This window comes from Macrobrachium nipponense, chromosome 27, assembly GCF_015104395.2.
Source record: "Macrobrachium nipponense isolate FS-2020 chromosome 27, ASM1510439v2, whole genome shotgun sequence".
NCBI classification, from domain to species: domain Eukaryota; kingdom Metazoa; phylum Arthropoda; class Malacostraca; order Decapoda; family Palaemonidae; genus Macrobrachium; species Macrobrachium nipponense.
The window spans coordinates 17284235-17301720 of NC_087216.1; the positions used below are offsets into that span (position 1 = coordinate 17284235).

Below are 17486 nucleotides of genomic sequence, written 5' to 3' on the forward strand. Positions count from 1 at the left end.
ATGAAGGTTCTCGTTGTTGTGGTGGTGGTTCTTGCAGCCGTGACTGCTAACACAGAAGGAGCCCCAGGGCTCTTCTCATTCGCCAGAGAAGCCTTCCAGGGGGCAAGAGATATGGTTCGAGCGTATGGGTAAGAAGCCTGGCTTTAATGTCCATACTTTTTATGGTTTCACTGCATTTGCCAGAAGGAAAAGAACGTCAATAATCCATTTGAGCCATATAGATTCACCAGTTGTTAACAAATATGGTGTTCCATGAAGTGAATGTAAAAGAAAATTGTTTCTGACCTTCTACATTTCTACCCTGAACAGCGACATGAGAGAAGCCAACTGGAAGAACTCGGACAAGTACTTCCATGCAAGAGGGAACTACGACGCCGCCAAGAGAGGTCCTGGAGGTGCATGGGCAGCTGAAGTTATCAGGTTAGAGATGCAAGGAAGTTATGTATATAAACTGACATGTGGTAGTATCTGCACAGAAATGAAATATTACTGTGCAATTCCATAGTTTAGTAACCCTCTGGTTTCCAAGTTGTCTAAAAGTAAAGAAAGTGTTTTGAAACTAGTGTTGCCTTATCAGGAATCTACTTTAGGAATGCAAAATATAATAGAACACTGTATTCATAAGTTGGCATGCCATTTCAGCAATGCCAGGGAAAGAGTTGACCAGTTGAAGGGAGGCAGCGCAGCAGCCAGTGCTGCTGACCAAGAAGCCAACAAGTGGGGACGTGGTGGTGGCGACCCCGACAGGTTTCGTCCTAGGGGCCTCCCCAGGGAATACTGAAGGAGTCTCCTGGATCTTAGAAGATGAAGGTTTAGCTGTGAACTGCTCAAATTGCTGATGCTGTTGAGTCACCAGATTTTGTGTTCGTGTTTCATCGTGTGGTGCTATTGACTGGCTGAAACAAATGCTACTTTAGATATTGTTATTTCTGTTGTTACATTGTGCCCATAGTTTATTTAATAAAATGTGAATAGCTAAACTAATAAATATTTTCAAATATAACTTATGGAATCTTCTCAATGACCAGAGTCGGACAATTGTGCTCTATAACATAGGGCATGATATACCAAAGGTAGGTATGTATGGTGTTTTTACCATTGGTTATTCAGCAACGGGACCAACGGCTTTACGTGACTTCCGAACTACGTCGATATATCAAAGGAATGTGGCTAAAGGTAAAAAAAAAAAAATGCTGTGAAAGGCTGTGTGACCTCTTTAGAAATACAGAATACAGCAAGCGATACAGAATCTGTAATGCCTCTTGGAATCGTAGTCTGTGAATGCTTACCAGTCTCTTGGGAGAGAATACTCTGTACTTGTCTGTCTTTGATGGATATGACATTGCTTTGGGAATACAGAAAATCATTATAGACAAGACAGAGTATTTTTTTATTTCTCATAATTATCTAATCAAACATCAAGTCAAACAACAGAGACTATGCTATGATTCCAAGCCTAGAGAGAGATTTTCGAACATTGGCTTTTAATTAAGTAACCTTTCTCTGTCTCGAGAAATGGGTCTATTGTTTTCTACATGATTATGATTAAACATTACGTTGCCCCTTTCATCGGCCTACTGACTAGCAAGATCAGCAAGCTCCACAGTGACTGAAGTCAGTTTAGTTGACTTTTTTTCTACCGACTCTCAGACATTAACTTAATTCAGTGTCTTGCACCAGACGGCTATGGTATTCCAGAAGGCACTTCGCCGGCATTCAGAATTGGAGCAAACCACTCAAGCAAATTAACCTCGTTTTCCCTTAGGCCGAGTTCACGGACACGTCAGTGAAATGAAATGGATTTCCACGGAATTCAAGGAAGTAATCCAATTCCAACTCATTTTTTAACAACCTGAATTGCATACTGCTTTGCTCGACGAATCCTCCTTGCTTATGCATGAGTGAGGAAAGCTGCATGCTTTGCAATTCTTGACAATGAAGTAGGATATCCCACAGAGACCGGAAGAATGAGCGTCATGCATCTTCTTTTTTTTGTGCATTACGAGATGCGGTCGATTTGCCTGGTGAATTTCCCTCGTTCGCCTCATTTTCCTACTGTGGTGGGATTTGGGATCTTTGCCTCTCGAAGATTCCCCAAGCGTCGACAACAGTATAAATTGATCTTTTCCTTTTTTATGACTCGTTACGTTATCTAAAATTCCAGTAGCTCTAGAAGATGAACGCTGAGAAGGATGCAGAGAAGATAGGAAAAAGGCGGACAATAAGAGCGGCTCTTGTTACCAAGTCACTTCTAGACGCACAGGGAGGAAACCAGATCTCTCTCTCTCTCTCGTCTTTCTGCGGTGTAATGCGATGCTCAAAAACCACTTTTAACCAGTATATTCCGTAGAAAGGGAATCTCCCAATGCATTTTACAATGCCTGAGATGTTGACGTAATTGTTCCGATAAGGTAAACACGAATCCACCGTGAAGTGTCGCGGGACTTGGGGTGGGCGGAGGGTGGTGGGAGGATGGGTTTAGGTGAGGTGGGGAGAAAGGAGAATATAGCACTAGGCCTAAGACCAGATACCAGAGAACTGCATTATTTAAGGCCGCTGCAAAAGCTGCAAATTATCAGAAACCAGTTTGCAGTCCTCGGGGCAAGTACGTAATATCCACAAAAAGTTCTCAGAGTCAGTTATAACGTAAAGTTGAGTCTGAATCAACTTAAATGTTATGGTTTAGTTTACATAGTCTTACCTGATTTGCTTTAACTTTTTCTTGTTTCAATTGCCGGAGAATACGCGACAAACTTGTAAAATGTTTTGAAAAATCCCTCTCTCCTGGTTTTTGCTCTTCATTCTTTTTCGCATTTAGACCTGAACTTCGCTAAACATCGTAAATTATACATCATTCATATTTTCTCTGCCTTCTGAGCAAACATTGTCAGGAGTGGCGTTTTTTCAGTTATCATTGTTTTGTACGTTGAGCAAACAATCTCTTTAGATCCCGCTAAGGCGAGAAACTGTTCGTAGACTTAATAATAAGAAACGCATCAGTATGTCAAAAATATGTTTTATCAGACGTAACAGCAAAAAACTCAATAATCTTATGGATGTGCATAACTTGTTGGACAAGAGTTTATTCCAAATCTACATAAGCCTACCCTGTGAGTCTAATCTAGGTTTCATTCATCGCTTACACTATAGTAGATTCACATCAACCCTGCATTTGATGTCTAGGCCAGTCCCTTACGACGCTCCTGATTGGCTGTCGAGAAGCCAATCACAGGACTGGAAACTCTCAGTCTCTCTCGAGAGTTCACATAGGAAGGATTTATGTTCCACCTCACCTGACAGACGTGTACCTCAGGAGAGATGGAACATACATCCTACCTATGTGAACTCTCGAGAGAGACTAAGAGTTTCCAGCCCTGTGATTGGCTTATGAACAGCCAATCAGGAGCGTTGTAAGGGACTGGCCTAGACTTCAAATGCCCGGCTGATGTGAATCTACTAGTCTCCTTTTTTTAAACATCTCTTGACAACTGTAAATGTGTAGGGAGACTAGTTAAGAAAAACCACATTTAAAAAAGCTATATGTCACACACACACACACACACACACACCCCGCGCAGGATGAAGCTGCTGTGTGCTGTGGTCGTTCTAGCAGCCCAGACTTCTGGGACACCATCACCAGCCCTTTTACCTTCGTCAAGGAAGCGTTCCAGGGGCAGGAGATATGGTCGGCGCCTACACGTAAGTGTTCTGGCTCTGATGTTGTTTTTAGTAGCTTCGTTACACTGCATTTCATTGTCTCACTTTAATTGGTTCTACATGTAAATTTAGTCTTTTTTTCTGTAGCACGAAGATGGTTCCAGTCGGAAGGAAACGAATTTATAGAAAAAACAAGCGATTTTGGCCTTCACTTCTTTCCTGTGCCAACCGCCATAATTTCCTATCTCTAAACAAGGCGTCTCAGCTATAAATACTTGTCATGGTACTGGGACTTTATGGACACCCTGTATATGTTCCCTCATAAAGATTACGAATGAAAAACAATTATAAACTTACACTTAAGTTAATCTTATTATATTATCCCAACTCCGAACAGCGACATGAGAGAAGCCAACTGGAAGAACTCGGACAAGTACTTCCATGCAAGAGGGAACTACGATGCTGCCCAGAGGGGACCCGGAGGTGCCTGGGCAGCTGAAGTTATCAGGTTGGTGAATTTCGGCTCAAATTCTTCATAAAATCTTGAAAAGTGCTCAGCAGAGCTCTCTCTCTCTCTCTCTACTTTTGTTTCTATACTCTGTTTTTTTCCATCTGTCCACCCGCCTGTGGTGTTTTTGTATGGTAACACTGCGTCCGGGCTTTAGATAGTTACGCTATGTGTAGGTTTTAGGTAAATAAAAGGATATCTAGGTGTAAATTTGCAACTGAAAAAGTGTTTAAATAATTTACACCGTTAATATTCGAAAAAGGATATTGTTATTATTGTTGAATGTAAGCTGAATGCAACTATCTAAAGCCCGGGACGCAGTGTTACCATACGCAAACACCACAGGCTGGTGGACAGATGGAAAAAAACCGAGTATAGATATCTTGAACTACTTAGACCCATGCCAGCGCAAGGCTGGCTGAATCTAAGTAGTTCAAGATATCTAGAAAAAAAAATCAAAGATGTTAGGTTTGAATCAAGGGGCAAAATGTTTAAAATCTAATCCCAGAATGCAAATGAAGGATCTAGGCAATGTATTAAAGAGGAAATATATTCTATTGCAGCAATGGAGGGAGACAGTAGACCAATGGGCGCGGAGGAAAAACCCAGCAGACGCGCTGCTGACCAAGCGGCCAACAACTGGGGACGAAGTGGCGGAGATCCTAATGTGTACCGTCCTGAGGGACTTCCTTCACAGTACTGAACTTCATGAAGGAAGGACTTCGAGACATCGAGAATCCTTGAAGAACTGTTTGTAAAGAACAGTTTAACTGACTGATGGCATTCACTGATTTTCTCCAAATCACAAGATTACAATCATGCAGTAGAAAGTAGTACTATAGATTTTCTGTTACTTTTCAAGTGGATTTGTTGTTACTATTAGCCTATACTGACTAATGTTTGCCTAATAAATATGATTAGATAAATCATTAAACCTTTTATTTCTCCAAAGAAATAAATTTATAAAAAAAAAAAAACTTTCAACAAGATCTTCATCTTGACGGCTTGAGCTCTAAACAGTATATAAACATTATTCACCAAAGCTTTTACGGTCAGTAATACAAAACGTGATAGATCATTGACCTCTCAGGTAGCGGTGAAGAAATCCTAAGCATTGTACCAGAATCATTTTAAGATAAACTTGACTTGAATTAAGTCAGTGAAAAAAAGAATGATAGTACTGAACTTGCCATACTTCTGAGTCATGAGACTATTGCCTGTGTATGCATTACCTACCATCCGTTAGGTAACTTTGTTGGATATGGCGTGGTATGGGAACGCCATGTTACTAATATATATATATATAATATTATATAATAATATATATAGATATTCTAGATATTATATAATATATTAAATATATACTATATATATATATATATATATAAAGTATATATATATATATATATAATATATATATATATATATATATATATATATAATATATACAAGTCCTGTTTCATCTAGGATAGTCTAAGACCAAGGACTATTAGGTATGTAATCGCCTTGAAAACCAAACGATTTGTATCTGATAATGATTATTCATCTGGCGACCGATCACGGATGCATCTATGCCACGACAGGGGCATGTACTGCCTGGCATTCTGACAAACACTGTATCGTTCGTGATCGGCAAACAAATGTCAGGTCTCCTAGTACACCACATTTTTTTAAAATCTTACTGAAGTAGGCATGGGTCTAATCAATAATAAGATTTTTAAAAATAATAATTACATATTAGGGTGGGTTCAAATGTTTCACATTGCCACAAAAAATTTCATGCAATAGCGAGAGATTATAATTAAGATACTAAAACAAAATAAAATAATTTTCAAAGCAGAACGATACGAAATAATTTAAAGATATGCACAAACTGAAAAGTCGCACAAAAATGAATGAAACACCATAATTAATCCATAAGAACGGAATAAACATCAAATGTTTTATCCACGACAGACCTTTCCGATAGAAGAGACAGGGATATGTCATACCTGTATTAAAAAAATGTAATAAACTGTGTGAAAAGAGAAAGGGTTTGTTTAATTTAAAGGAAAACTGTATCAAGGTAAAAAAAAAAAAAAAAAAAAGCTCTGCATCTCACGAGACTATACTCTGGTTTTTTCCATCTGTCCATCCGCCTGTGGTGTTTTCGCATGGTAACACTGCGTCCCGGGCTTTAAATAATTACGCTATGTGTAAGTTTTAGGTATTAAAAGTGTAGTGTAGTGTGCCCGCAACTGTTTTAGTGAAGTGAGCGCTTAGGGCACAATGAACCAAAAAGAGAAAACGTATAACAGCGAGATAAATATTTGTGAGTTCCGAGTGTTCAGCGACGTCGATAACTGAATAAATACTCTAATGATGAACACCGTATTGTGTATGTTACTGTCTGTATTTTGTATATTCCATGTATATGGCCCTGAGCTGAAATAAAGGATATTATTATAACTTCAGCTGCCCATGCACCGCCAGGACCCCTCTGGGCGGTGTCGTGGTTCCCTCTTGCATGGAAGTACTTGTCCGAGTTCTTCCAGTTGGCTTCTCTCATGCCGCTGTCCAGAGTTGGGACACAGAATGGACGTTAGTGAAAATTCACAAACATTTCTCTTTTACAGTTACCTAAAGGAACTCAGATCAAATTTGAAAAAACGAGTGCATTTTTTGCAGCCTTTCAACCCTGAGTAATGCAGTGAAGATCAATAAAGCCAGATGTCTTACCTGTAAGCGCGGACTATATCTATTGTGCCCTGAACGACTTCCTTGGCGAATGAGAAGAGCCCTGGTGCCCCCTCTGTGCTGGCAGCCACGGCTGTAAGGACCACCACTGCTACGAGAACCTTCATTCTGAGGCGTAAATAATGTTTAATTCGTAACCAAACCATCAAGAGAAACCCAATTCAGCGAGTGAACCACAAGAAAGAGCACAATGTTCGAAGGGAACACTTTCCTGAATAGAAGGCATGGTTAGACTAATGTCGAATAACACGAAGTTTTCCACTTCTCTCAGTTTTCTGCTTCTCGGGACCAAGAACAAGAACACGATATCATTCCGATGTCTTCAATGTTTCTCGTCTGCTAAAAGTCGGTGGGACGAAGGACCCATGTCTAGCCCAAAGTATATAGAATGGGGAGTCTCCCTTATTCTATTTACTTTGGTCTAGGCCAAACCCGAGGGAAACAAGAACAAGGTCTCCACCTCTACAAAAGGAAGGAAGAAGACTATAAGTCAAAGAAAACAGAAGTAAGAAGAGACTTCCAAATCTTGAATGGTGAAGATGAGATCCTATTCAATTGATGCTATTTTGTAATGTAAATAACATCAATAATTGTAATATGTAAATCACGTATATACATCTCGAAATCAAGCACAGCAAAAATAAGTACTGAGTGCTCGGTGTTTGAGAATTGTTTAAAAGAACTGCAAAGTTTCAAACATTTTGTTTATTATTTTGATGCCCAAGTACGGAGAAATAAAAATTTACGAGTGAAATAGACATTATGGCATATCAAAGTCAACTTAGAAGACAAAATGAGAGCGAAAGTATGAGTGACATATAGATTAAAAGGTTCAAATTTTAAATGAAAAACAAAAGATAAGGCTTAAAAATCGGAAGAAAGAACTTAAGAGTCAAGAAGATCGACTTTTCAAATGATTTGTGTAAATTGACCTTTTCAACTATTAAAACTTTCAGTAAATCCTGTGAGAATGGTACTAAGAGCTGACTCCTGCCATCTGGTGGCAAAGGCAGTAACTATACTCCCCTCTCCTAGAGTCCCTCATCCCACATCTCTCCTAAAACCTGTTCTTCTTAATAATATTTTTTTTTTTTTACATTGATCTACGCGTCTCCGAAACTGCGAGAGGTCTCTGGGATTTCCTTAACTGCACTTTAATCGCATTTTTACAGAATTTGTCATCATTCCCCGGTCGAATGACGCTTGAATGACGTTTCGAGCATCGTAATCGAACAGTGGAGAAAGGGGGTGGGTGGAGTAGCAGGAAAAAAAGTTTCCCACCTTTTCCTGAGTTCGTGTGGAAATTCGGTTAACGAAATAAGACGTAAGAAAATAAGCCCAAAAAGCATTATGGCCGTCATAATTTAAACAGACTTAAACTCTTGGTTATTCGAGTTTGCTCCTGTCTGTTGAAGGTCTGTTGACGTTCAATAGGCCTAGAATAAAATACTACGTAGCGTTTCCAGATGATTGGCGGTTTATCAGCCTCCAGGAAACATACGGGGGAAATCTATTCCGCGAATCTCCATCTCGAAAGTTTCCAGAAGTTTGAGAGAAAAAAACCATTTGTCTTGCCATCAAAAGATACATACCGGATGGTATACGTACACCACGGTCTAGACCTACACTGACTATCAGCTCATGATTAACAGACATTGCAGATTTGTTTATTGCCGCTATTTTTCGTTGACCAAATTTTCTTTCAAGCGCCGCTGAGTTAAGGGCCATATACACTGAACGATCTGTGTATGACATTGACACACTTAAGTCGCAAGCCAGCAACCTGGTCGTGACAGATTCCCGCTGAGGTCGTTCAGACACGAAGCTCCGCCCACTTTTGCATTCAGGCAAGACCATACACAGTGTTTTTGCGAACGATACAGATAGTCGTTCAGACAATCGTTCAGTGTATGTGTATGGGGCCTTTAGAAAGGCGTGAAAGGTGCAGTTGCGCTATGGGACAATTGTTAGGAGAGGGTGGGTAGCAAGATGGACGAGAGAGAATATGAATATACAGTAAAGAAATGAAACGGGTTGCGGCTAGGGGCCAAAGGGACGCTGCAAAGAACATTAAGTAATACCTATAGTGCACCAAATGAGGTCCACTGACGGCGCTATCTTTTTACGGGGTGTTTACTGGAAGGAACCAAGGCTAATAAACTGCCAACCATCGAGAACCCAACGTCGTATTTATTCTAGGCCTATTGCACGTCAACAGACCTTCAACCCTTCAACCGGCAAAGAGAAATTCTGAATTATTACCAGAAGTTTATGCTTACTGAAATCACGGTGCACACGACTCTCCTCGAGTTTGTTTTCATACGTTTCATTTTGTTAACCAGGTCCAAGGGACGTTTCCACCCGAGACAAGGATACTCCACCCACCCGTTTCTTCACTTCAGTTACAATAGAAACCTCATTTAAGTGAATCAATGAGAAAATAACGTTGCTAAACCTCATTAAGTGAATCAATAGAAAAAGCAAGTCGCTATATATCCTAAAAATACGAGTTCATTGCAAGAATGGAAATCCCAGAGCTCCTCCAGTTTCTGAGATGTGTCGATCAACGTTACAATTATATTGATCAAGAACAGGTTTTTAGGTTAGTGGGATGAGTTGAGAGGGGAATTTAGTTGGTAAATTTACCACCAGATGTCACTAGAGGTCAGCTCACAGTCCTATTTAAGAACACAGCAAACCAGAGTTCATGCACAGAAACCAGTTGGCGTTCTTCAGAGCAAGTAAGTGTAACTGACTTTCGTTCTCCAGTCTTTTGTTTTGTTAGGCATAGTTTGATTCCGCGAAGCTTAATGCAGTCTCACATGTTTCGCTTCAATTTTTCATGTCTTAATGGTAAAGGTTGATTTATGATGAAATCATTTGCAACCTATCTTCTTGCCTAGAAAATTGGTTTCCCTCACTTTTAAACCCTATCATCTTTCCACTTACTTAGGATTTAACTTTTTAATCGAAAAGTCACTCATAGTTTCCCTTTCATTTTGCCTTCTAAGTTAACACTGGTATGCTTTAATGTCTATCTCGGTTCTATATTTTTCTTTTTCCCCATTTCGTTTACTAGAATAAATCAATGAAAAGTTAGACACTTTTCAAAAGTTATGTTTGCAACATTTCTCCAACACCGTGCGTACAGCACTCATAGTCCATGATGTGTTTGATATCAAGATTTATATACGAGCTTTGCATATTAAAAAATCTCTCCTTTCCTCTGTTTTCCTTGGCTTATAATCTTTCATCGGGGTCACGTTCCAACTTTTTAACTTTTCCCCTACATACTCTTGCTTTTTCAGGCCTGGGCTAGATATGGTCCTTCGTCCCACTGACATTGGCAGGTGAAAAGCATAAAACATCTCAGTGACATCTTATTCTTGGTCTTGGGGAGCAGAAAACTTGTGGATATTCTGCATTAGTCTCTGCAAACCTTTTCTTGCTATATGGCCCTTCAGTATTCAGTAAAGTGTTCCCTTTGAACATTGTGCTCTTTCATCTGCTTCACTTTATAAATTAGGTTTCTCTATAAGGATTAGTTGTGAATAAAGCCTTATTATTTGTCCCTCAGAATGAAGGTTCTCGTTGTTGTGGTGGTGGTTCTTGCAGCCGTGACTGCTAGCACAGAAGGAGCCCCAGGGCTCTTCTCATTCGCCAGGGAAGCCTTCCAGGGCGCAAGAGATATGGTTCGAGCGTATGGGTAAGAAGCCTGGCTTTAATGTCCATACTTTTTATGGTTTCACTGCATTTGCCAGAAGGAAAAGAACGTCAATAATCCATTTGAGCCATATAGATTCATCAGTTATTAACAAATATGGTGTTCCATGAAGTGACTGTAAAAGAAAATTGTTTCTGACCTTCCACATTTCTACCCTGAACAGCGACATGAGAGAAGCCAACTGGAAGAACTCGGACAAGTACTTCCATGCAAGAGGGAACTACGACGCTGCCAAGAGAGGTCCTGGAGGAGCATGGGCAGCTGAGGTTATCAGGTTAGTGATGCAAGAAAGTTATGCATATAAACTTATAAAGAATGTGGTAGTATCTGCACAGAAATGAAATATTACTGTGGAATTCCATAGTTTACTAACCCTCTGGTTTTCAAGTTGTCTAAAAGTAAAGGAAGTGTTTTGAAACTATACTCGTGTTTTTTCCATCTGTCCACTCGCCTGTGGTGGTTGCGTATGGTAACACTGCGTCCCGGGCTTTAGATAGTTACATTCAGCCTACATTCAACAATAATAACAATATCCTATTTCGAATATTAACGGTGTAATTCGCATACAGTAAATTATTAAAACACTTTTCAGTTGCAAATGTACACCCAGATATCTTTTTATTTACCTAAAACTTACACATAGCGTAACTATCTAAAGCCCGGGACGCAGTGTTACCATACGCAAACACCATAGTGTTGCCTTATCAGGAATCTACCTTAGGAATGCAAAGAGTAATAGAACACTGTATTCATAAGCTGGCATGCCATTTCAGCAATGCCAGGGAAGGAGTTGACCAGTTGAAGGGAGGCAGCGCAGCAGCCAGTGCTGCTGACCAAGAAGCCAACAAGTGGGGACGTGGTGGTGGCGACCCTGACAGGTTTCGTCCTAGGGGCCTCCCCAGGGAATACTGAGGGAGTCTTCTGGATCTTAGGAGATGAAGGTTTGGCTGTGAGCTGCTCAAATTACTGATGCTGTTGAGTCACCACATTTTGTGTTCATGTTTCATCGAGTGGTGCTACTGACTGGCTGAAACAAATGCTACTTTAGATATTGTTATTTATGTTGTTACGTTGTGCCCATAGTTTATTTAATAAAATGTGAATAGCTAAACTAATAAATATTTTCAAATATAACTTATGGAATCTTTTCAATGACCAGAGTCGAACAATTGTGCTCTATAACATAGGGCAGGTATGTATGGTGTTTTTACCAGTGGTTATTCAGCAACGGGACCAACGGCTTTACGTGACTTCCGAACTACGTCGATATATCAAAGGAATGTGGCTAAATGTAAAAAAAAAAATAATAATAATCCTGTGAAAGGCTGTGTGACCTCTTTAGAAATACAGAATACAGCAAGCGATACAGAATCTGTAATGCCTCTTGGAATCGTAGTCTGTGAATGCTTACCAGTCTCTTGGGAGAGAATACTCTGTACTTGTCTGTCTTTGATGGATATGACATTGCTTTGGGAATACAGAAAATCATTATAGACAAGACAGAGTATTTTTTTTATTTCTCATAATTATCTATTCAAACATCAAGTCAAACAACAGAGACTGCTATGATTCCAAGCCTGGAGAGAGATTTTCGAACATTGGCTTTTAATTAAGTAAACTTTCTCTTTCTCGAGAAATGGGTCTATTGTTTTCTACATGATTATGATTAAGCATAACGTTGCCCCTTTTATCAGCCTACTGCCTAGCAAGATCAAGGAAGCTCCACAGTGACTACAGTAAGTTTTGTTGAATTATTTCTATTGACTCTTTAATGCACATTAACCTCGTTTTCCCTAAGACCGAGTTCACGGACACTTCAGTGAAATGAAATGGATTTCAAAGGAATTCAAGCAAGTAATCCAATTCCAACTCATTTTTTAACAACCTGAATTGCATACTGCTTTGCTCGACGAATCCTCCTTGCTTATGCATGAGTGAGGAAAGCTGCATGCTTTGGAATTCTTGACAATGAAGTAGGATATCCCACAGAGACCGGAAGAATGAGCGTCATGCATCTTTTTCTTTTTGTGCATAACGAGATGCAGTCCATTTGCCTGGTGAATTTCCCTAGTTGCGCCTCATTTTCCTACTGTGGTGGATTTGGGATCTTTGCCTCTCGAAGATTCCCCAAGTGTCGACAACAGTATAAATTGATCTTTTCCTTTTTTATGACTCGTTACGTTATCTAAAATTCCAATAGCTCTCGAAGATGAACGCTGAGAAGGATGCGGAGAAGATAGGAAAAAGACTGACAACAAGCGTGGCTCCTGTTGCCAAGTCAGGTCTAGACGCACGGGGAGGAAACCAGATCTCTCTCTCGTCTTTCTGCGGTGTAGTACGAATGTACGATGCTCAAAAACCACTTTTAACCAGTATATTCCGTAGAAAGGGAATCTCCAATGCATTTTACAATGCCTGAGATGTTGACGTAATTGTTCCGATAAGGTAAAAACTAAATCCACCGTGAAGTGTCGCGGGACTGGGGGTGGGGGTGGGCGGAGGGTGGGCGGAGGATGGGTTAGGTGAGGTGGGGAGAGGAAAGGAGGCAATATAGACTAGGCCTAAGACCAGATACTACAGAACTGCATTATTTAAGGCCGCTGCAAAAAGCTGCAAATTATCAGAAACCAGTTTGTTTGCAGTCCTCGGGGCAAGTACGTAATATCCACAAAAAGTTCTCAGAGTCAGTTATAACGTAAAGTTGAGTCTGAAATCCAACTTAAATTTTGTTTATGGTTTTAGTTTACATTAGTCTTACCTGATTTACTTTAACTTTTTCTTGTTCAATTGCCGGAGAATACGCGACAAACTTGTAAAATGTTTTGAAAAATCCCCTCTTTCCTGGTTTTTGCTCTTCATTCTTTTTCGCATTTAGACTTGAACTTCGCTAAACATCGTAAATTATACATCATTCATATTTCTCTGCCTTATGAGCAAACATTGTCAGGAGTGGCGTTTTTTCAGTTATCATTGTTTTGTACGTTGAGCAAACAATCTCTTTAGACCCCGCTAAGGCCGAGAAACTGTTCGTAGACTTTAATAATAAGAAACGCATCAGTATGTCAAAAATATGTTTTTATCAGACGTAAACAGCAAAAAACTCAATAATCTTATGGAAGTGCATAACTTGTTGGACAAGAGTTTATTCCAAATCTACATAAGCCTACCCTGTGAGTCTATGATCCTAGGTTTCATTCATCGCTTACACTATAGTAGATTCACATCAAACCCTGCATTTGATGTCTAGGCCAGTCCCTTACGATGCTCCTGATTGGCTGTCAAGAAGCCAATCACAGGACTGGAAGCTCTCAGCCTCTCTCGAGTGTTCACATAGGAAGGATTTATGTTCACTTCACCTGACAGACGTGTACCTCAGGAGAGATGAACATACATCCTACCTATGTGAACTCTCTCGAGAGACTAAGAGTTTCCAGCCCTGTGATTGGCTTATGAACAGCCAATCAGGAGCGTTGTAAGGGACTGGCCTAGACATCAAATGCACGGCTGATGTGAATCTACTAGTCTCATTTTTTTAAACATCTCTTGACAACTGTAAATGTGTAGGGAGACTAGTTAGAAAAACTACATTTAAAAACTATATATCGCACCCCCCCCCCCCCCCCCCCCCCCCCCCCCCCCCCCCACCCCCCCCCCCCCCACCCCCCCCCCCCCCCCCCCCCCCCCCCCCCCCCCCCCCCCACCCCCCCCCCCCCCCCCCCCCCCCATGGGAGTGAAGCTGCTGTGTGCTGTGGTCGTTCTAGCAGCCGTTGCTGCCAACGCTGAAGGACTCCCAGACTTCTGGGACACCATCACCAGCCCTTTTACCTTCGTCAAGGAAGCGTTCCAAGGGGCAGGAGACATGGTCGGCGCCTACACGTAAGTGTTCTGGCTTTGCTGTTGTTTTTTGTAGCTTCGGTACACTGTATTTCATTTGTCTCACTTTATTTGGTTCTACATGTAAATTTAGTCTGTTTTTCTGTAGCAACGAAGATGGTTCCAGTCGAAGGAAACCAATTTATAGAAAAAACAAGCGATTTGGCCTTCTCTTTCCTTTCCTGTGCCAACCGCCATAATTTCATATCTCTATTCAAGGCGTCCATAAAGTCCCAGTACCATTCTCGGCTATAAATACTTGTAATGGTACTGGGACTTTATGGACACCCTGTATATGTCCCTCATAAAGATTACGAATGAAAAACCATTATAAACTTGCACTGAAGTTAATCTTAATATTATCCCAACTCCGAACAGCGACATGAGAGAAGCCAACTGGAAGAACTCGGACAAGTACTTCCATGCAAGAGGGAACTACGATGCTGCCCAGAGGGGACCCGGAGGTGCCTGGGCAGCTGAAGTTATCAGGTTGGTGAATTTCGGCTCAAATTCTTCATAAAATCTTGAAAAGTGCTCAGCTCTCTCTCTCTCTCTCTCTCTCTCTCTCTCTCTCTAACTACCTACTTTTGTTTCTATACTCTGTTTTTTTTTCTATCTGTCCACCCGCCTGTGGTGTTTGTGTATGGTATTAGATAGTTACGCTATGTGCAGGTTTTAGGTAAATAAAAGGTGTACATTTGCCACTGAATAGTGTTTTAATAATTTACACCGTTAATATTTGAAATAGGATATTGTTATTATTGCTGAATGTAAGCTGGATGCAACTATCTAAAGCCCGGGACGCAGTGTTACCATATGCAAACACCACAGGCTGGTGGACAGATGGAAAAAAACCGAGTATAGATATCTTGAACTACTTAGACCCATGCCAGCGCAAGGCTGGCTGAATCTAAGTAGTTCAAGATATCTAGAAAAAATCAAAGATGTTAGGTTTGAATCAAGGGGCAAAATGTTTAAAATCTAATCCTAGAATGCAAATGAACGATCTAGGCAATGTATTAAAAAGGAAATATATTCTATTGCAGCAATGCAAGGGAGACAGTAGACCAATGGCGCGGAGGAAACCCAGCAGACAGCGCTGCTGACCAAGCGGCCAACAACTGGGGACGAAGTGGCGGAGATCCTAATGTGTACCGTCCTGAGGGACTTCCTTCACAGTACTGAAGGAGTGGCTTTGGGAGTCCTTGAAGAACTGTTTGTAAAGAACAGTTTAACTGACTGATGGCATTCACTGATTTTCTCCAAATCACAAGATTACAATCATGCAGTAGAAAGTGGTACTATAGATTTTCTGTTACTTTTCAAGTGGATTTGTTGTTACTATTAGCCTATACTGACTAATGTTTGCCTAATAAATATGATTAGATAAATAATTTAACCTTTTATTTTCCCAAAGAAATAAATTTATAAAAAAAAAACTTACACGATCTTGATCATGACGACTTGAGCTCTCAACAACATACAACAATATTCACCGAAGCTTTTACGGTCAGTAATACAAAACGTGATAGATCATTGACCTCTCAGGTAGCGGTGAAGAAATCCTAAGCATTGTACCAGAATCATTTTAAGATAAACTTGACTTGAATTAAGTCAGTGAAAAAAAGAATGATAGTACTGAACTTGCCATACTTCTGAGTCATGAGACTATTGCTTGTGTATGTATACCATCCGTTACGTAACTTTTTTGGATATGGCGTGGTATGAGAATGCCATGTTACTAATATATATATATATATATATATATATATATATATATATATATATATATATATATATATATATATATATATATACATACATACATACACACACACACACACACACATATATATATATATATATATATATATATATATATATATATATATATATATATATATATATATATATATATATATATACACGTAAGTCCTGTTTCATCTAGGATAGTCTAAGACCAAGGATTATTGAGGTATGTAATCGCCTTGAAAACCAAACGATTTGTACCTTATAGACAATAGCCTCCTGATAATGATTATCATTTGGCGACCGATCACTGAGGCATCTATGCCACGACAGGGGCATGTACTGCCTGGCATTCTGACAAACACTGTATCGTTTGTGATCGGCAAACAAATGTCAGTTCTCCTTGTACAACAACTTTTTTTTTTTTTTTTTTTATCTTACTGCAGTGGGCATGAAGTCTAAATCAATAATGTGTTTTTAAAAAATAATATTCATATATTAAGCTTGGTTCAAATATTTCATATTGCCACACAAAATTTCAAGTAATAGCGAGAGATAATAATTGTGATAACTAAAACTAAATAAAATAATTTTCAAAGCAGAACGATGCGAAATAATTTTAAGAATAGGCCACAAACATGAAAAGAAGCCACACAAAAATAATAAAATACCATAATTAATCCATAAGAACGGAATAAACATCAAATTTTATCCACGGACAAGGATCTTTCCAATGAAGAGACAGGGATATGTTATACGCTGTATATAAAAAAAAAAAATGTAATCAACTGTGTGAAAGAGAAAGGGTTTAAAGAAAGACTGTATCAAGGTGAAAAAAAAAAAAAAAAAAAAAAAAAAAAAAAAAAAAAAAAAAAAAACAGCGAATAGCGTAGTGCCCGCAGATGTATTAGTGGAGTGAGCGCTTAGGAACCAACAACCAGAGAAACGTATGACAAGATAAATATGTATGAGTTCCGAGCGTTCAGTGATGATCATAACTGAATAAATCATCACCTAATGATGAACACCGTATTCTTGACGATAGCCACGATAGGTGCCCCAGTAATTTTCCCGTATTGTACTCTCCTGATATTGCTACGACCAGCATGAATATACATATGTAAAAAGTTTGCATATGACGAGGGAGAATAAAAACCCAGAAATACTTGACTTTTGTTTCCTGCGTAGTAAAAAATACTGAGTATATAGGCCTGTGTGTGTGTGTGTGTTCAAAACACG

The 17486-nt window shown here is 39.6% G+C and overlaps 4 protein-coding genes across 4 annotated transcripts; all 4 read left to right on the top strand.

Moving 5' to 3' along the window:
• LOC135200872 (serum amyloid A-5 protein-like) lies at nucleotides 1–1044 on the top strand. The gene is made up of 3 exons (XM_064229588.1): nucleotides 1–128; nucleotides 310–420; nucleotides 643–1044. Exons 1-3 carry the CDS (start codon nucleotides 1–3, stop codon nucleotides 779–781), a joined length of 378 nt encoding a protein of 125 aa, XP_064085658.1. The 3' UTR covers nucleotides 782–1044.
• A 3014-nt stretch (nucleotides 1045–4058) lies between these two features.
• Nucleotides 4059–4868, top strand: LOC135200515 (serum amyloid A-2 protein-like). The gene is made up of 2 exons (XM_064229166.1): nucleotides 4059–4165; nucleotides 4694–4868. Exons 1-2 carry the CDS (start codon nucleotides 4059–4061, stop codon nucleotides 4866–4868), a joined length of 282 nt encoding a protein of 93 aa, XP_064085236.1.
• Nucleotides 4869–9520: 4652 nt separating this feature from the next.
• LOC135200549 (serum amyloid A-5 protein-like) lies at nucleotides 9521–11723 on the top strand. The gene is made up of 4 exons (XM_064229185.1): nucleotides 9521–9642; nucleotides 10479–10607; nucleotides 10789–10899; nucleotides 11399–11723. The coding sequence occupies exons 1-4, from the start codon at nucleotides 9554–9556 to the stop codon at nucleotides 11535–11537; spliced, it is 468 nt and encodes a 155-aa protein (XP_064085255.1). The 5' UTR covers nucleotides 9521–9553; the 3' UTR covers nucleotides 11538–11723.
• A 2639-nt stretch (nucleotides 11724–14362) lies between these two features.
• On the top strand, nucleotides 14363–15862 carry LOC135200550 (serum amyloid A-2 protein-like). The gene is made up of 3 exons (XM_064229186.1): nucleotides 14363–14501; nucleotides 14877–14987; nucleotides 15545–15862. Exons 1-3 carry the CDS (start codon nucleotides 14485–14487, stop codon nucleotides 15681–15683), a joined length of 267 nt encoding a protein of 88 aa, XP_064085256.1. The 5' UTR covers nucleotides 14363–14484; the 3' UTR covers nucleotides 15684–15862.
• Nucleotides 15863–17486: the final 1624 nt, after the last annotated feature.